Source organism: Somniosus microcephalus, chromosome 23, assembly GCF_052327205.1.
Source record: "Somniosus microcephalus isolate GS21.2 chromosome 23, FLI_Smic_1.0, whole genome shotgun sequence".
In the NCBI taxonomy this organism is placed as follows: domain Eukaryota; kingdom Metazoa; phylum Chordata; class Chondrichthyes; order Squaliformes; family Somniosidae; genus Somniosus; species Somniosus microcephalus.
The window spans coordinates 20459854-20481087 of NC_141009.1; the positions used below are offsets into that span (position 1 = coordinate 20459854).

Sequence of the window (21234 nt, forward strand, 5' to 3'; positions counted from 1 at the left end):
AACGTCACATCATGGTTTTCCAGCCTCCCACATCCCAATGGAGCTAATGCGGGCCAAGTTCGTTTTTGTCCGTCACGATGCCCATCGCAGTCCGCTCAGGCCTCCTTATACGGGCCCTTTCCGAGTATTGCAGGCGGGTGCCAAGAGCTTTTTGGTCGACATCGGTGGCAAGCCCGACCACATTTCAATCCGACCGCCTCAAACCCGCGCACCTGGACCTCGAACAACCAGTCGAAACTGCACAGCCACCGCGTCGTGGTCGACCGCCCACTGCTACCATGCCTGACCGGATCGCTCCACCCACCCGTTCATCAACTGCCGAGCAAATTCCTCTCCGGGAATATAGGAGTCGTTCGAACAGGCTTGTCCGACCTCCTCTTCGATTGACTTTTGTTATTAAAGACAATTCTGGGGGGGCGCATGTGGCAGAGCCACCAAGGAACTCTTATACGAATGTATATAATTGCCTTTAAATCTGTATTCTTTTGCTGTATGTAAATAGCGCGGTCTCTAAAGGGTTAAGACTGAACGCGACATTCCCAATGGCGGGAAACGTGATGACATCATGACGTCGGACTGAGGGGCCTCCCCTTCTCAGTCCTCATGGAGCCAGCATTAAGCAAGCACCTGTTGATTTGTTCTCCTGCGTTTTTGTTTGTTACTTCCACCAGTTTGCATTAAACATCGTTTTGGTTAGCTGATTGACTTGCTCTCAGTATTTTCGTCAGGAATTTACCAATTTCTACAATACAATATGCTATATACTAGGTGTACTGCAACAATCTAAATTATTATTAGTGCATAAATCCTCTTTTCAAAGTAAAAAAAAACTTAATACACATATACATTTATAAAATCTTTCCAGAGCCTGATAATTGTGCCAAAACAAATTGCACAGTGCAGAAAAATCTCATTTATTTTGATTGCTCTAATATTGTTTATTAATTTAAAAAAAATAAAGTTTGGTACTTATTTCGGAGACATAGCAGCTATAAAAACTAAATTTCAAATGCAATTACTTCCAAAGTAAACAAAAGAACTGTAATTATGTATTTTCATTTTAAGCAGATTACTCCAGTATGTAAAAAAAAAGAAAATACTGCAGATGCTGTAAATCTGAAATAAAAACAGAAAATGCTGGAGATACTCAGCAGGTCAGGCAGCATCTGTGGAGAGAGAAACAGAGTTAACGTTTCAGGTCGATGACCTTTCGTCAGAACTGGAAAAAAGCAGGAAATGGAACAGATTTTTAAACAAGGGTAGTGGGTGGGGGGAGGGGATGAAGGAACAAAAAGGAAGGCCTGTGATAGGCTGGAAGGCAGGAGAGATTAAGAGATATTCAAGGCAAAAGGGGATGGTAAAGGGACAGGTTAAGAAACAAAGGATGGCTCTAGATGAAGTGTAAATTGCGCTGGCAGAATGGAAGACAGCTGCCCTGTGGGAGAGAACAGAACAAAAGTGTGGATAAAAAATATATATGTATGTTATGATCTGAAATTGTTGAATTCTATGTTGAGTCCAGAAAGCTGTAAAGTGCCTAAAGTGTTTTTACTCCAGTGTGTAACTGGATATCTTTTTCCAATTTAATGAAATCAAAGCCAACTAAATTTGGTCAAACATTGTAACTAGATATTGACTTTATTCCCAAATTTTCTGCAGTGTTTAAATTAATAAGCCTGTGTGAGGCATGTTTCAACATTTGTATGTGTGGTTTAAATCGTTATTGCACTCCGTTTTAATTTCATGGACAATTTAGCATTTTATCTATTGTTTACTGACGCTTAAAAAATTCTTGCACTTAACCACAGATAATGATCACATCAGAAACATGACTTCGTGTTTAATTTTAGAAACAAAAAAAACACGGTTTGCATTTTAACGCTGGGCTCATTTTAAAATTCTGACACAGTATGAAGTCATCTAGTTTAACGTCACTCTCATTGCATACCTGTATAGGAGTTCAGAATAATTTGTTGCCAGCCCAGAGCCGATTTATGCTCGTTTTGCATTACTGTTAGAAAGTTGTGGAGCATTGGACTGCTACCTGCAAACAGTTTTTTTTTACAAGAGGAAGAATACATATAAAAGCAGCAGATATTTGTGTCTCGACCAACACGGAAATTGTTACACCCTAAACAGTTGCTAATTGTAATCATTACAGTGTTTCAAAAATGCAGAAAAGTTTCACAGGTGCTGAACTGGTAACATGCCTTTGCCATTTTTTTAACACAAGATAGTTATTCTTAGAGCTAATGGTCGCTAAGGCAACCAAGGCAGAGGGAGTGTGCAGTGAGCGCCGCGCTGCCGCTTCCCACTATTCCCAGCCCTGGGATGTGCCGATGTGCAGCGACGCTGACGATGTGCGCTGCTCGCTGTGCCGGCCAGTCGCAGACTTTCAGTTGGACGGAAGTGCCTCAATAGACTCTCTTCTTGTTATCTGCCAACAGGGGTTCCTGAGCCGTCGGCTGAAAGGCTCCATCAAAAGGACAAAGAGCCAGCCCAAGCTCGACAGGAACAGCAGTTTCCGGCACATCTTACCTGGATTTAGGAGTGTGGAGAATGAAAGGTAAAGAGCGTCTCTGTTGATTCCCCCCGCCCTCCTTCCCTTTTACTGCCAGCACCGCACGAATATCTTTGCATGAACAAATATCTTTCTTGTAGCGGACGTGTTGCCCAATTACTGGCTTCCTTAGCGGTGGTGTAATGATTTTATACAGCTGCCGAGGATTCAACCCAAATATTATAACAGCGGAATTAAAAATGTCTCTTTCCAGTTTAATTGTTCCCACATTTGTTGCCTGTGAAACGAGGCATGCCATTATTATGTTTATTGGTACTGGTCCCCGGTGATGTGCTTCTTTTTCTGGGTTGTATTTTTTGAAATAGAATAATTATTTAAACAAGTAGTTTAATGTTTTATAGCTCCGCAGTCTGATATTTTTCAGAAGAATAAATAACACTGGCTGCCAGGCTATTGTTCTCTTCCAATACATACGTACATGCTTTTTTTGAATATCTACGTTTGACTATTGCAGTTGGGGTTGGGTTGTGCAAAGTGCAGCGGAAGCAAATCTGTTCTGTTTGTACCTTGACCGCGAGTTATTGTGAGGAGATTATTGTGGCACAAGGGTATCTGAAAGTGAACCGTTTATCAACCGACATTCCCCCTGAAAATACAGGTATCTCTGCATAGGTGAGGAAGAGTTGCTCAGTCTGTCACCTGTCGGTGCCCAAACGCAACGTTAATTCGCGTTTGCTATCTGTAGGGGGGTTGGTGGTTGACTCTGGCCATGTCTTCAGTCGACTATATATGAATAGATCTGTAGCGATCAGGTACTTACTATTCATTAGGCTGCTGTAGGAGAAAACATATTAAGGTAACGTCCACATGAGCAGGGTATTTATTATTCAGTCAGTCCCACAGTCGGTAGTGTGGTCACATTAATTGAGGGCATGATGCACTGCTGTGCCTCTTGAAGCAGCCGGGACCACACATTCTTGCTCGCCAAGCCATCTTGTCAATTTTGCAATTCGCTTTTAAAAGTAGTGATAATTAGCCATCTGTTTCCTTCAAACGGCATATATCATTCCACACGAAAGAAGCCATTCAACATATTTTCCGTTAACCAAGGGACAAAGCCGTCTGAACATTAACCCATCGATGTATATTTGCTGTATTGAGTTGGGGTAAGGGTGGGGCAATTGAAATATATAAATTTGATAGACATGTCTTCTGTTAGTGCTTTTGGGGGGGGGAGTGAATAATCCATAGCCATGTACAAAAAATGTTGTGATATAAGTAGCCAATTAATAGCCAGAGCTGGTTACCCAATTATTTTTCATTTTTTTCATTTTATTAATTGGGATATTGCACTAGGATTGGTCGTGGAAGCGGTGTTTATATAATTTCTTGAATAGTGATAAATTGATAGTGTAGTACAAACTCATGTAAATCAGGTATGTGAATTTGAATCTAATTGTCCCCAGTCCAGACTGCACATGCTCTGTCTGGTAGAACGACAAAAGGGAAAAAGATTGCAGCACTGGCCTTTTGAAAGACAGTTTAAATCCATTCTGAATTTGGTGACAGATGTTCCCTATTAATTTAGCTGCAATTATTCTTTACCATGAAGAGGATTTTGACCCCATGCCTTTTTCATAAACTTAAACTGCAATTTAATAAGCTAATAAAATGTGCAAGTATGGCATCAGTGCTACAGCAATAATATCTCCTCTTAATGCATGTCATTTATGTTACATGTCAGTTTTTCCAAACCCATTTAAAATTGAGTGTACATGACCCAAATATAATTTAACAATGAAATGCCTGATCGCATCATAGCTTTTGCTTCCCGGTGTTTGTTGGATTTGTGAAAGGTTGGGAATCCACAAGACAAATTTAGCAATCAAAGTTGTGGAGAAAAGTAAGCCCTTTTGAATGTTACACTTGCATGTGACATTCGTAACTTTACTATTCCAAGTACATTCATCCACAAATATCGCATTTATATGTTTCAATTATCCTTCCCAGATGCCATCTCCATGAACTAAAATGCTTCTTTTGTTGAAATTCAAGCTTAAATAAACGAATGTTATCTGGACGGAGTCTTCCACTTTTTTTTTCCAGGTGTTTGACATTCAAGGATTAAAGGAGATGAAATAGAGAGTGTTTTTGATTAGCAGCTTTTAATAAAATGACTCCTACGTTACACACTTCTTTTCCCCTTCAGTTTTCTCCCCTCCTTCACTGAAGGTACAGACCTGTGCAAGGGTATGGGACCCATATTTTCTCGTCGCCCCGGTACTCCAGCCAAGTAACCATTATTTTTGCCTAAACGTAAACACTGACTAATAGCCGACTGTTTGACCGTCGAGGGTATGAAAGCTGAGCCTGATCTATCCACACCCTGTGTCCTCACGTGCACTTTCCAGCAAGGGTCATTGTGTAGCAATCAGGCATGGGAAGTGGAACCGTGGCTGTTTTATTCCCCTCACCAGGGAGACTCAAGCCAATTGAAGTGCCATATTGCCACCTTGGCTGAGATCAACTAACTCACCATGGACCAGGAATTAATCCCGAGACCTTCTGCTCTGTATGGTTCAGTGACACACTTCCTTTATCAACAGAGTAATTAGGGAGTAGTGAGCCTCCTGACACCGCACCAGAAATTATTTTATTTTAACGGTGAACGTTTTCAATAGATATGCACTTTAATTACAAGCTCCTGTCATTACTACAGTGAATACACTTGCATGCCTACTTTTCAGAATCCGGATTCTTTTATCATTAACTCAGTGTTAAATATTCTGACTCAATGCACACTTGTGTAAGGCACATCCTGTTTAAGTGCATAGATTTTCATGACTTTTGATGGGCCCTTCACTCCCCTAAGTGCACAGGTTGTTGCTTCCTCAGCTCCATTGTCTCAGGCAGACAAAATATTTCACATCTTTTAGCAAAAAGCAAAAAAAAAATCGGAGTTTATTGCTGCAGACAGGCCTCCCCAAAGTGTTGATAAGGCTGAGTGACAGCACATGGTAAGCTCAATCAGTCACAGAGTGTCTGGACAATTGCTTGAGGACAAGGGGTTACGGGTATTGTTTCAATATAGACCATGTTAAATTCAAGGATGTATAGATCAACAAAAACACTACCAACTCTTTAAGCTCCAATTGCTCATTCTATTCTTCAAGCTCTATTAACTTTGCATTTGAAATCCACTTTCTTGCGTTTTTTTATTTTTCTTCATCTAAAGGGCTAAATGTATTCAAACTAGGTGATGTGTTCCACATGACTCGCACTGCTCTCCCTTCTTTCATCTGCTGTCACTGATGCTGCTGTTTTAATAGAGCGTTTCCATCAGGAGGTAGAGAGAAATCACTTTCTTGATACTGAACTGACAGTTTTCCTAAATGAACTTAAACTAACAATTGACTTGCTTTACCTTAGAGAGTTTCAGAAAGTCAGTTTTATGGTGATTTGCCTGAACTTTATTTTTTTTAAAGTAAGGAAGTGTTAAGCCACTCCTGCAGAGTAGTAGGTCAGCCAATTTTATGGAAAGAAAAACGTTGAATATAAAATATGGCGTGGAGTACACATGAAGCATGTGACACAGTCATGAAGTTCCAGTATTGCATAAAACAAACGAGCCTCACTTTGCAGTTTTGGATGTGATAAGAATCCTGTTGTTTTACGATCTTTGTATGCTTTCACTTAGATTCTATAACAATATCATGCAGCACTGAATACCTGCAGATGCTTCATCACAGCTACTGTGTAGCATTTGGCCATGCTGTATCTATGGCTGTCGGTGCTTGTCCATCTCCAGTCAGAAAGTGCTCATAAACACCTTCAAGTTTCATTGATGAGTAAAGTACTATGCCTGCTAACTGAAGATGGATTCAATCTCCCTTTGTTTTTGGAATTTTTGCATACAGTAAGTTAAGACTCTTACATTGGTATGGTTTTTATTTTATTTACAGTTTTCACAATCCCTCTAGCTGTAGCCTTGAATTTCTAATATAATTCTAATTTTTGCTATTGGTGCCATTTTTAATTGTCTTATAGAACAGCCAAAAAAAATTAAGTCATTGCTATATTGTGGAAAAACAGACCTTGATTGTTTAACACTGGAGAGAAATTAAAATGGTTGTGTTCTGCATGTTTTCTAAATCATAATTCAATGAGTTGCCTCATAACCAGAAAATTTGTGATGCTGACAAGTGCACCTAAAAATAGAAGCATGGGTTGGATGCTCCTGATTTGAACCTGGGACCGAGACATTTTATGAATAAGTTGGATTTAGAAAATCATATCTGTTAAGAGGATAGACACCAAGGACAATGTAACAAAGCAACATTATAAATTAGGGAGTAAAAGAGAAGCAAGATAAAAATGATCGATTGCTGAATAAATAAATATGAACCCTACTATTTCTTATGCTGTAACTGTTGTGTTTTCCAATATGTGATTGCTATGATATTGTGATTCTCAGCATATTACTTCTGTGTGTCTCATACTAGGATTTCAGGAAAACATAATGGTGGGTGTGTAAGAGTTTCATATATCTACTTAAACCAAAAAGCACCCAGCAGTGCAATTATATGTATAGTCCTTCAAACTTGGGCTGTGTCCTTAAAGAGCATTTTGAACTATATAATGCCACAGTGAAGTACCAGTGCCTGCAGGTCTGTGACTGAAGGTAATAACAATTTGAGTTGATGAATTATGAACATCACACAAGAAGCATACCACACCACATTAAAGATTATTGGCTTAAGTGTTTTATTTCCATAACTGAAATGGCTAGTGATGCTGTACTTGATCTTAATAACCAGCTTGATTTCGCCCCCACCGCCCCCCCACCCCAACAACTGATTTCTAACAGCTTCTTCATGAATGCAGGTGATTTATCAAATCTAATTCAGCCGATCTTGGTCATGGCCCAGCTTTCTTGTCTGTCGGGACTTGTTGTTTTTATCTGTTATTATTGTTTAGTTTTGGCTCAGCTTGGGCTTTGCCCAATCATGGAAGCTGCCTGTCTCTCCCATGCCCATGCTTGGAGGCATTTATTCTACATTTCAGCCTTTGCCGGTGCTTGGAATGGCCATTGGGTCAGGCTTTCCCATGTTTTGGTTCAAATTATTTCTAGATGAAAAAAAAATGTATTTGTTGAATCTCTGATTGAAGGTATTGTAGCCTGGAGTCCATTTTTTGGTATATTTTAATTCTTTAGATTGTTTTTAAATTCTCCAGATCAAGAAATTAACTGTTCAGCCGATTCTAGGTGAAAATAAGGAATTGCATTTCGAGAACTGCAACCTCATTCGTGCATGCGGGCTTACCTCATCCACCTGCTGTAGGTTGGATAGGGGTGCAAGGTCAAATATATTGAAGTCAGAGGAAGAAATTAATTTGCCGCTAATTAAGCAAGGGATGTATTTTCCCAGTGTGCTAGGTCGTAAAGCTAATCTGTCAATAATGAATACAAGGCAAAAGAGACCCAATTCCAATTATTCTGAAATAGGACAAATCACACATACTCTAGGTGGAATTTTGTAAATATCCTTGATTTATTTAGCCTTTTCTCAAAATGGCAGTTTTTCTGCTATCTGCCAGCAAAGCTGGTAAAACCATCCTGGAATCAATGCTTTAGAAATTTGTATATATTGTTATGTAACTTGGGAGCTTCTGTTTAATTTCAAATACTTGAATTTTATTAGTTTTGTCTTTGCCAGACACTCCCCTCAGCCAAAAAGCAAGAGGGTGGAAGAGTCCAGCTACTGATATAGTCAATGCTGTGGCTTCAGCAACTTTTGACAAGGGTGATGCAGACAGGACTTTTCCTTGGCCCTTTTTCTCTCCCATGAATATGATTCAAAGATTCAAAGTTCCTCAAGTAAAAATCTAGTGCTCCAGTGTGTCTGTTGTGGTTCCTGATTTTGAGTGTAGCGTATGTTACATTTTAGATTTTTAGATATTTCATTGGGAATGAGACTGGCTTTCTTCAACCATTTGCATAAATACTGTTCCACCTGAAATTCTATCATGTATTTAAATTGTTTAATGCAAAACTACTTTAACGTTACAAGCATATCGTTATAAAGCACCACTTACACAAGTGCTTTTCAGTATTGCTAATAGCATAATTTTAGTGTCCTCGTTAATTTGAGTATATCATGTCCCATACAAACATCCATGCCACCGTAACAAGACATCATAATGGTGAGTTTTTCTGCCAGAGGCAATGGCTCAGTGTAGCATAAACTTGTTTGTCTATAGTGAGTGAACAAAGAGGTTGTACATTTCAGTGGTTTGTCTCGGGGATCCCCAGTTGTCTTCAGCCAAGGTCAACTTACCTCAGATAACAACTTTACCAAGGCTCAGGACTGGCTCTGCATATTTAGCAAGGGTATTATTTCAACAATTGTGTTCCTTTCATTCTACAAATAAAAATCCAAGCCACGCTTAACCACACTTTCTCCTCTTAATTTTGCATGGAAATTAACCAACACTCTTTTATCTGATGTAGAATCCAGTCCTCATGTTGTGCTTCTAAAGAGAATCAGAACGGTGATCACAAACTCTCCACTCAACTCTGTTCAAAAATAATTTATCACATCAACCTAGTCATCTTTTGCTCCATCCATTGCGCTCTTTTTCTTCTGGCTTGTCAATAATTGCTGCCAATCACACACACTGTGCAAAGAGACCTGGGTGTTCTTGTGCACCAGCCGCTGAAGGTAAGCATGCAGGTGCAGCAGGCGGTTAAGAAGGCAAATGGTATGTTGGCCTTCGTAGCAAGAGGGTTTGAGTACAGGAACAAGGATGTCTTGCTACAGTTGTACAGGGCCTTGGTGAGACCGCACCTTGAGTATTGTGTGCAGTTTTGGTCACCATACCTGAGGAAGGACGTTCTTGCCATGGAGTGAGTGCAGCGAAGATTCACCAGGCTAATACCTGGGATGGCAGGAATGACGTATGAGGAGAGATTGTGTCGATTGGGCTTATACTCACTGGAGTTTAGAAGATTGAGAGGGGATCTCATCGAAACCTATAAAATTCTGTCAGGCCTGGACAGACTAGATGTAGGAAGGATGTTTCTAATGGCTGGGGAGTCCAGAACCAGGGGTCATAGTCTAAGGATAAGGGGTAAGCCATTTAGGACTGAAATGAGGAGGAATGTCTTCACCCAGAGAGTGGTGAACCTGTGGAATTCTCTGCCACAGAGGGCAGTGGAGGCCAGTTCATTAAATATATTCAAGAAAGAGTTGGATATATTTCTTAAGACTAAAGGGATCAAGGGATATGGGGCGAAGGCAGGGACCGGGTACTGAATTTGGATGATCAGCCATGATCTCATTGAGTGGCGGAGCAGGCTCGAGGGGCTGAATGGCCTACTCCTGCTCCTATCTTCTATGTTTCTATTTCTGCTGATGAGTAGAAGTGACCAATGACTGACCAACCAGAAGCAAAAGAAATTAATGAGCGGGACAAAAGTTGAGTTATTGACAAGCCCATACTCGCGCTACCTCATGCTTCAAAGTCCTGTGCAATCAACAAAAGACTAGTTTTGAGATCCAAAAGAAGACCACAGTCTGCCATTTGAGGAGCCACAGTCTGTCTAATTTAGAAGTAGGCAAATCCTGTATCCTACGATATCTTTTCATTTCTGCCATATAAAGAAAGAATTTACAATTATGTAGCACCTCACTGTGTTCGCAGGATGTCCCATACCACTTTATAACCAATTAATTTTTGAAGTGCAGTCATTGAGAATGTCATCCCGTTTGCCTATATAACAGTGTTTTACATTAAGGAGAACCAAACAATGGAGGCAAGCAAAAGGGGAAAATGGAGAGTGTCAGGTAAGGAATCAAAGGTAAAAACTGCTTTCTTGCTCCTGAAACCCCTTACTCTTCACCTCTGCTGCCAAAATCTTAACCATTTCATCAGTGCTCTGAGGCTCAACTTCTCTAGAACTCTCCTTGTTAGCTTCCTTGCCTCAAAGAAGGAAAAGAAAAAACTTTATATTTTATAGCACCTTTCACGACCTCAGGACATCCCAGAGCGCTATACAGCCAGTGAAGTACTTTTGAAGCATATTCACTGTTGTAATGTAGGGAAACATGACAACCAATTTGCGGACAACCAGGTCCCGCAAACAGGAATGAAATAAATGACCAATTAAACTGTTTGATATGTTGTTTGAGGAATAAATGTTGGGCAGGATACTGGGAGAAATCCCCAGCCCATCTTCAAATAGTGCCATAGAATCTTTTACGTCCACCTGAGAGAGCAGACGCAACCTCGGTTTAATGTTCCAATCCAAAAGATGGCACCTCCGACAGCGCAGCACTGCGTCAGTATTGCAACTGGAGTGTCGGCCTAGATCATGTGCTCAAGTCCTGGAGTGGAGCCTGAACCCAGGACCTTCTGATTTAGAGGTGAGAATATTACCACACAGCAATGGCTAACATGACTTAACCCTCCACAAGTTTCAACTCAAATCAAAATGCTGCTGCCCACATCCTTACACAAAGTCCCATCACCCCATTCTCTCCAAGTTCCACTTCATGTCCCTTTGCGTTGACTTTGCCATTTTCAAATCCCCTCATTGTTTTGCTCCCCCTTCATTATTGCTTTTCTCCCTGATTCATTATTCATCTCCTTCTGCCTTGCATTTTTACATTCTTGCATGTGCTACTTCTCCTTATTTCCCACTCCCTCCATTCCATGATCGATGGCCATTTGTTCAGCCATTGTCCTGCCTTGTGGGGCTGCTTGCCCAGTTTCCTCCCATTTTTCAAAATTTCTGTAAAACCTTCTCTCTGGCTCTGGCCTTTGATTTGTTAATTATTTTTTCTATTTTCTCCATTTGCTTGATGTCCATTGTTTTGTCCTCAATATAAAACACTTTGAGATGTCTTCCTGTACGTGAGGTCTGCTACAGAAATGTAGATTGCTGTACTCAGGCAGCAAATTGTACAACATGTGGCAAGTGTACAAATTAGTGGAAGTTACGATGGGGTGTGGCATTGCAACAAATAACCTGCTGTAACATATGTGTAACAGCAATTACAGAAAACTACAACAGATCTCATGACGGGTTCACATTAAAAACAGAGTTAGAATCAAAGAGATGAATTTTGCCGGTGCTCAAAGGATGGGTTCGGAGGCGGGTCCACTGTCAAAATCCAAATGATTGACAGCGGGGTGGTATCCCGCTCTAAACCTGCCTCCTTGTGAGTTTCCCTAGTGCCGGTTCTGCCTGCGCTTTGCAGACACTGCACTAAGCGGCGGGTCATTCAGTTGTGCTAGTTGAGAGGGTGTTTAAACCAATTTACTCACCATTTTAGCAGGCACAAAGTATTTTCACAAGTTTTCCACGAGGTTCCCATCGCTCGAGGATCACGCTAGGTAAGTGTGTCGGGTTCTGAACAACTCTCCATTTCTTTCAATAGGTGACAGCTGCAAAAGTGGTTTAAAACCTACCATTTTACAGCTGGTCAATTTCCACTCTCAGAAGCTTCAGACTTGAGTATTTGGAACAGATTTTTAAGCTTTATGCATTTGTAAGTGTTTGCAGTAAACTCTCTACTGTCACATCCTTGCACCATCATATCTAACCCTTGATAGATTGGTTGTGTCATCTAAACTTCACCTGCCATATGAATCATCAGAATGGTCACCTTGGTCCTCCGAATCAGCCGCAGCAGTAGCAGAACCAGCCATACCAGCAGCAGCAACAAGAGCGCCAACCCTCTCCTCAACCACCTGATGCTGCATAGGGCATCATCGTAGGGCTGCACCGCGTCGGAGGCCATACCCCCAAAACAGTATACAGGCAGAGAATGAGCTTCCTCAACATGACGGAGCAACAATGCCAACGGAGGCTCAGGCTATCGCGCCAGGTCACCGCAGACATTTGCGCTTTACTGGAGTAAGACCTGCAACTCCGGGGAAGGGGTGGACAGTCCTTACCAATGGCTGTCAAACTCACCGTTGCCCTCAACTTCTTCGCCTTGGGTTCCTACCAGGCATCAGCAGCAGACCTTTGCGGCATCTCGCAGTCGGCTGCACGCAAATGCAAGTCTGCAAATTATATTCATTTTGCCACTGATGAAACCACCGTCAATGAACGTGCGCTTGGCTTTGCCGCTCTAGCTGGCTTCTCACGGGTGCAGGGAGTCATCGATTGCACACATGTGGCCATCAGGGCACCCCATCACAACCCAGTAGCATTTATTAACCACAAGGGCTTCCACTCTCAACGTTCAGCGGGTCTGCAACCATAGGAAGATTATCATCCATGTGTGCGCCAAGTTCCCTGGCAGCTGTCATGAATCGTAAATCCTGCGCCAGTCCACTGTCTCTCAGCTCTTCGCACCACCAAACATTCTTGGTGGCTGGCTGCTTGGAGACAAGGGCTATCCCCTGAAGACATGGCTCATGACACCTTTGAGGAGGCCAACAAATGAGCCTGAAGGATGTTATAATCAAAGCCACATCTCCACGAGAAGTGTCATCGAGCAGACAATAGGCTTGCTCGAAATGCGCTTCAGATGCCTCAACAGATTTGGGGGAGCCCTTCAGTACGCATCAGCATACATGTATAAAATGATCCCTTGCTTCTGAATGATGTCATCGAGAGATATGTAAATGATGAAGGGGATGCCGGAGGTTACTGCAGGCAGAGGAAGAGCAAACATTTGAGGTGAGATGGAAGTAGGGGACATCAGCAAGAAATTTGACTGCAGAGGAAAGACATTGGAGGAGAATACAATGTTCGATGGCAGTAGAGAGGTTAAGGAGAATGAGGACAGAGGCACAGTTACACGGTATCTTTTGTGACTTTGACCAGTGTATTCTTAGTGCTGTGGGCAGGGTGGATACCAGAATGGAAGGTCTCGAAGTGCAGTGGGAGAGGTGGGATTATACTTGCAACAACATCCAGGACAAAGGAAAGGTTGGAGATCAGCCGGTATTTGGAAAGAATGGTGAATTTCTTAGGGGATTGATGATAATGGTCTTGAAGGAGATGTGTAAAAAAGTAATTACAGCAGAGGCCTCTTATGGTCTGTCTTAATTTTCTAGTCAGATTTATGACTCATGATTTTAATTAAAAAAGGTAGGAGTTGAAAATGAAAAGGAAACAGGTTAAAGAATATGAAAATAGAGGAGGCGGATGAAACCAAATGAGGAACAAAGGCCTTTAGAAATATTCCAAAACACTTGAGATGAGATTAACAGCAGTTCAAGGATGTTCACATAGGTATTCAGGTAAGGAAATCACAGAACCAGTCACACCTACAGTAGTATGTTAAATTTATAGTAACTTTAATTAAAGTTTTAAGAGTTTAAAGTACATGCTGCGGTATGGCATATCCTTGATGAATGTCATTAACCGTTTGAGTCTCTTAATGCTTTGGCATTGCTTGTGTTTATTTTTTTTCAAACTGGACTTCTAAAATATTACTTATAGGATCCAAGTGTCCCCAGCCAGTTATTAACTTTTAGGGCTGTAAAAGCAAAGCTTCTGTACTCCAATGCAGTCCACTGTGCCCCATCTCCACCTCCACAATGACGGCTTTTGGTAAAATACGATACTTATTGTTGTAAACTGGTGAAATTGCTGGTTCAAATATATTCGAAGAACAAAACAATGGCTATCTTCTTGCTTTCCTTTCAAGTAAAGGACAAATAAAAATGCCTATGTGCGATCACTGTATATTTAGCCTTGCTGCTTTACCCAAATTATTTGACTTGGCATTTGCTGTTTTATATTTTCACTTGAGATCAGTGTTGATGAGATCAAATCCCTATTAAGATGAGGGCATGGACATTCCAAACTGTAAACTATAGTTCCATTCCTGATAGCATAAAATCATAATCTCATAGGATCATCTTTTTGTTTGGCACCATGGAGCTGATTATATCCAGACCCCTCTTATTGGTATTCATATATAGTTTATTTATACAGAAGCATATCTACATGAGGATGCATGTCCTTGAGGCAATCTTTTATTATGAGCCTATTAACACAAATTATTCATTATCAGTGCATTAGTATGTCAGAAGTGATGTTCCATTAAACGTTGTTCTTCAGGCAAATAATTCCACTAGAGTAAGTTACTAAACTTACTTTGTCTCTAAGATTGAGATTTACTAATGCAGATATATTGCTACTAACAATGAAATAAAAATGCTTCTTAAAGAAAGTGTTTTGATTCTTGACTTTTTACTGCATTAATTATAAAGCATCAGTAAAATGAAAGCAGTCTTTAAGGCCGCGATTTTACGAACTGTGGCGGGTGACGTCGGTGGCAGGTCCCAACCCCGCTGCTGTCTCCATCCTGGCCTCGGATGAATTTCCCTAGATTGAGCTTGTTAAGCCTGCTCAGCACGTTTCCCGGCCAATTAGAGGAAACGGGTCTGGTGACGTCATTTGATGACACGTCATCAGCCGTTTTCCTTAAAGGAACCATGACCTCATTTAGTTGGACATTTGTGCTGTCAGTGTTCTACAGCATTGAAGCGCTGCAAACACTGACGAGCACTGCACAGAGGTGCAAGGCTGCACCCAGGGTTCCCCATATGCTTATGGAGGGAGTCATGGCACACAGGAAGGTCCTCTTCCCTTCCCATGGGCGGAAGAGACCTGCCCAGGAGATCAACACAGCCTGGTTGCTCATTGCAGAGGAGGGCACTAGCAGGGATGTAGTTAGGAGTACCTGGGTGCAGTGCTGCAAACATTTCAGTGATCGCAGTAGATCACGAAACGTTAATACAAAGCCACACGCAACCTCATCCTGCTGTGCCTCTCATCACATCCCCATCACTCTGCCTTCCATACCCTACTCCTGCACATCCTTACTCACGCTGACTTACCTTGGACCTCCACCCATCCCTCTCTATCTACATTATCACATCCCCATCTCACTAGCCACCCCTCACACTCGCCCTCATCCTAGTGCAATTATACCAACTAACAACACACAAGGGTAAGCACTTGGGTGTTTTATGCAATCTTCATGTAAAGTTCCTGTTAATGTGGTGTCAAACATTGAAACCTTTATTTTCAACACTTTGCATTCTTGGACAGATTTGTGTGCACCTTTGGAAGTAGCATAGTGAGTTTCAGTGAATGGTGAGACATAACAGTACTCCCCGCAATGGTGATGAATGTGAAAGGAATGGCTTGGGCATTGTAGGATGCTTTATGGTGTTGGTCTGGGGTGGTGCCAACCTGGCGCATCATGTGGCAACCAGGGTGTACAGCGTCAAGTGAAGTAAATCTGGCCATGGTGAGACCATCCCTGGCCTCCCGGGCAGCAATGTGGTCGGGTGGTGATGCCCTCTGTCCTGTGAAGCATCAGGTGATTGTGGAGTGGGTTGATGGTGTTGTTGGTGCTGCTGGTGTGCCTTTTGCTGCTGGTGATGGGGCTGATTGTGGTTGAATTCTGAGGGCCAAGGTGAGCGAGTATAAAGGGCACCCATGCTGATGGAATAAATGGCAGGTGAAGTAGAGATGACCGAAGCAATTTGTTAATGGTGAGAGCGGTAATGACGTCAGGCTGGATGGATACTTGTAAAGACGTGCTGCATGGTGAATCTGTTGTGGAAACGCTGTGTGGAAGAGTTTGTGGCTGAGGGATGATAGCTCTGTATGGTGGGAGCTTTTACTGTATATTTGAAGCTGTCAACTCAACAGCTGATTCACTGACCACTGAACTCCCACCTCAGCTTGACTGATGTGGTCCACGACCAGCGTGGTCCCGTGGGCGAGCTGTCAAATGCAGAAGGTGAGCTGAAAATCATTAAGTGGCTTTAAACAAGCCACTAATTACGAATTGGGTCCCCTGCCACTGCATGTTGGGTCTGCTTAGCACTGATAGACCCAACATTTAAGGCGTGTGGCGGTGGGTTCGCAGTCGGGTCCCGACCCGCTGGGGGATTAAAAAAACACTTTCCCACCCGACCTGCCACCGATCGTGCACGCTGACCCCCACCCCCCCCCCCCCCCTGCAAAATCCAGTCCTAAGTTTTTGTAGATGCTTTGAACAAATACCAAAAGAAACTGCAAATCATAGGTCTCTTTGGCAATAAAGATTACCAGGTTTTTTTTTGTAACTAATCAACCTTATTGAAGTCTTTTATTTTTATTTATTTTACCATTGGGCAAGAGCTGAGTTAATGTGACCTAATTTGCTGGCTGAGTTGTGATTTTAACTCTACATAAAAAAAATTAAAGTTGGATTTTATCCCTTGTGAAACATTTGTATTTTCTATATAGAATTCAGAGCTTATTAGAATGAATTTTTATTCTTTTTCATGCACTTTTTGTAAAGGCTTTGTGATCTTGTAAAGAAGATGCTCTGTGTAAAAGTAAGCTGCAAATCTGGTCATCTGTACGGAATTCCAATGTGACAAACTTGACATATCCTTGCAAGCTCGTTATTATTCAGAATTATTATCAGGAGCAGTTTCTGTTTTTTCTGCTTCACGATGTTTGACCTAGGATAGTGGAATGTTTCATGTGTAGCCAGTGCTTACAAATGACACCTGAAGGGCAGCTCTGATCAGGGGAATATACGTAATTTGTTGATGTTAATGAGACAGAAGGGTGAACTGAACCCACTGCTGGTTTGCCTGCTGGTTATATTTTTCATTTACATTATAATTTTTGTTGTTCGAATGTCAAATGATTTTTATCCTCGCTTTATGTGAAAAGACATGCCACCTGTTTAACTGCCAGGTTCTTTTAGCAGTTTAATGATGCTCGATTTGATACCTGCAAGCTATCATCAGCGACTCTTATGTGATAATCTCAATCCAGTCTGAGTGAGAGCCCAAGTGAAAACCTGAAGGGAAAATGAATTGTGCAAATTAGTGCTGCTTCTTAAAGACCTGACCTTTGCTCAAATTTCATGTCGTTTACCTTGTCTATTTTTCTTTTGTGGGTGCAGTACATTCATAGAATCATAGAAAGTTACAGCACGGAAGGGGGCCATTTTGGCCCATTGTGTCCGCGCCGGCCAACAAAGAGCTATCCAGCCTAATCCCACTTCCCAGCTCTTGGTCCGTAGCCCTGCAGGTTACAGCATCCCAAGTGCACATCCAAGTACTTTTTAAATGTGGTTAGGGTTCCTGCCTCTACCACCCCTTTCAAGCAGTGAGTTCCAGACCCCCACAACCCTCTGGGTAAAGAAATTTCCCCTCAAATCCCCTCTAAACCTTCCCCCAAAACTGTGGCCCCTGGGTTTTAACCCCTCTGCTAAGGGAAATAGGTCCTTTCTATCCACTTTATCTATGCCCCATATAATTTTATGCACCTCAATAAGGTCTCCCCTCAGAATCCTCTGTTCCAAGGAAAACAGACCCAGCCTATCCAGCCTTTCCTCATAGCGAAGATTCTCTACTCCCGGCAACATCCTTGTAAATCTCCTCTGTACCCTCTCTAGTGCAATCACATCTTTCCTGTAATGTGGTGACCAGAACTGCACACAGTACTCTAGCTGAGGCCTAACTAGTGTTTTATACAGTTGAAGCATAACCCCCCTTCTCTTGTATTCTATGCCACAGCTAATAAAGGCAAGCATTCCGTATGCCTTCTTAACTATCTTATCTACCTGGCCTGCTACCTTCAGGGATCTGTGGACATGCACTCCAAGGTCCCTTTGTTCCTCCACACTACTCAGTGTCCTACCATTTAATGTGTATTCCCTTTCCTTGTTGGCGCTCCCCAAATGCATTACCTCACACTTCTCCGGATTGAATTCCATTTGCCACTGTTCCGCCCACCTGACCAATTTATTGCTATCTTCCTGCAGTCTACAGCTTCCTTCTTCAGTATTAACCACACAGCCGATTTTAGTATCATCTGCAAACTTCTTAATCATACCCCCTTATATTCAAGTCTAGATCGTTGATATATACCACAAAAAGCAAGGGACCTAGTACTGAGCCCTGCGGAACCCCACTGGAAACAGCCTTCCAGTCACAATAACACCCATCAACCATTACCCTCTGCTTCCTGTCTCCGAGCCGGTTTTGAATCCAACTTGACACTTTGCCCTGGATCCCATGGGCTTTTAACTTTGTGACCAGTCTGCCATGTGGAACCTTATCAAAAGCCTTGCTAAAATCCATATAAACTACATCAAACGCACTACCCTCATCTACCCTCCTTGTTACCTCCTCAAAAAATGGAATCAAGTTTGTCAGACACAACCTTCCTTTAACAAATCCGTGCTGACTATCCTTGATTAATCCGTGTCTTTCTAAATGAAGATTTATCCTGTCCTTCAGAATTCTTTCCAATAATTTTCCCACCACCGAGGTCAATACAATGTTCTGTAACCTCATCCTCATCCATGCCTTTGTTTCCTCTACACTTGATATTCCAAAGCACTCCTGGCCGGCCTCCCACGTTCTACCCTACGTAAACTTAAGGTCATCCAAAACTCTGCTGCCCGTGCTCTAACTCTCACCAAGTCCCATTCACCCATCACCCTTGTGCTCGCTGACCTACATTGGCTCCCAGTTAAGCAACGCCTCGATTTTAAAATTCTCATCCTTGTTTTCAAATCCCTCCCTGGTCTCACTCTTCCCTATCTCTGTAATCTCCTCCAGCCTCACAACCCCCACCCCCGAGATATCTGCGCTCCTCAAATTCTGCCCCCTTGAGCATCCCTGATATTAACAGTACCAGAATATACATTTTATTCAGGATGTGTGTTCCGAGATCCAAAAATCAAGGTAACTGCAAAGTCAAAAATGAATATTTCATCCCGGACTTGTCGTCCTAAACTACTAGGGATTGTTGAGAAACTGCACCCCTGTCCCCCCAACCCCGATGTAAAACCAGGAAAAAAAATCGATAACAACAACAACTTGCATTTATAATGGGGCAGAAATTCCGATCCCTGCAGGTGTGTACGTGCTGTGTACCCACCCGTAGGGATATCGGAGATGCCGGTTTCAGCCTGCGGGAGGCCTGCGATCAGAAAATATGGGCCAATATTTTCTTTTTAGTTTAACAGTAATTTGTATTAAAATGTTTATCAGTGTTCATGTTAGAGTGGAATTGTTCAGACTTTGTGGACCGCATGGAACATCACAGACCACATATTAAGTTTAAATCCAGGTTCCTGTTCCTATTAATTTCCATGTATCTCAGGTTCTGATTTAGGATTTATCCATCAATGAGGCAACCGCGTCAAAAACAATCCCTTCCAAAACTCCAGGCCCACACAATTTAACAGGACAAACCAATAATGATCTGCAAGACTCATCATGTAGAGCATTTTCTCATTGTGCAGTGCTGACCCAATAGTTCAATGCTAAAAGACAATTCTGTTCTAATTGATGGTGCTCCAGCAAAAAGGTCATCACTGGAAGTCTATCTGTTCATTTAACACTTCATCAAATTTCATCAAAGTAGAGAGGAGGTTTTGGACTTTATCACTGTCAGACGTGTGCATTCTAAATGTTACTAAGTATTGGAGGGAAAAGTTGCGAAAGAGCAAAAGATAGTGAGAAATAGAAATTTTGTGAAGAAACAAGGCAACATAACATAACTGAGATGAAAACAGAAAATGCTGGAAATGGATAGCAGGAAGAGCAAGATCGGCTAACATCTTTGGTGTATTCGTATATTTTATTTTATCTTTAAAATAACAACCGTAGTGAGCAGAACTTCTGTGTGAAGCACATACTGCATGAAACCAACAGCTCTGCTTAGTTGCAAATCTATAAAATTACAGTATAGTATATTACATAGGTCACATTCTTAAGGAGGTTAGGACAATCATTACAACTGATCCATTCTGATTCCAGGCTCTAGAGTAAATTCTGCCATGGTGACAAAGTCACCTTTAAAAAGAGTGAGGCCTGGTTGCATGTCTGGCTTTCAAAGACTATGTTACTGTTTTGCTCAAATAAGAAGATGCCTGAGATCCAAAAAGGTCTACTGTTTATGTAAGACACCAGGAGCTATACAAGAGATGTGCTAGCTTACAGACTAAAATTATCATTGGCTCCCACAGACTCAGAAGATGGACATTCCACTCTGACCTACTGTATAATTTGTGAATGCTCCCTCCTAGTGCCTCCAAGTTACTTATGGGAGATGCTTACTTTGTAGTAGAAGCTTGGCTGATGTACTGCACAATGCCATGAATTTCTTTGACATCGTGTCCCTGTTTTGGAAGCTATTTATTGATTGGTTAACGTTGTAAGGCACTAGCTGGATTTGAATGACTCCTGAAAAAGAGGTCAGTGCATTAGCCAGTGTGCCAACTGGAGAGTTGTGGGAAAGTAGCTGCAACTGAAGAGATCGCTAGATGCTCTAAGAATAGAGGTATGTGTATGCAGCACTTCCAATGCACCCATTTTTTTTCTCTTTACTCACTACTCACAATCTTTCTTTATGCTGTCATTGGCTGAGTAGTATTTTTTTAAGTATCATGTATTTATTTGGTCATGTCCACTTTACCTCATTTTACTTCTCATGTTTTTTGTTATCCTCAGTATGCCTATTCTGTTGCCACCCCTTGGATTCCCTTTCATCTGGTTAAGTTGAGGTTTTACTCCCATGACTCGCCAGTTGTAAACCTATTCCTATTGAGCTTTCAGATAATCCTGTTTATCTCTTATTGTTTGTCAGGCTGTTTATCTTGTAATTGTTTCCCCCTCAAGTATTTGGCCATTTTTTGAGGATAAACTTTATC

General features: G+C 41.8%; 1 protein-coding gene across 8 annotated transcripts in view; it reads left to right on the top strand.

Annotated features, from left to right (window-relative positions):
• The window catches only part of LOC147101722 (disabled homolog 2-interacting protein-like), an 824147-nt gene that overhangs the window by 584498 nt on the left and 218415 nt on the right, over positions 1–21234 (top strand). For 6 of the 8 annotated variants that reach the window (XM_085965569.1, XM_085965573.1, XM_085965570.1 and 3 more), the window contains one exon: positions 2448–2566. In XM_085965569.1, the coding sequence (XP_085821695.1) occupies positions 2448–2566 (119 nt within the window). Of the gene's footprint in view, positions 1–1311; positions 1480–2447; positions 2567–6262; positions 6438–21234 lie in introns of those variants that run through there. The other 2 variants (XM_085965576.1, XM_085965577.1) reach the window with 2 other exon arrangements.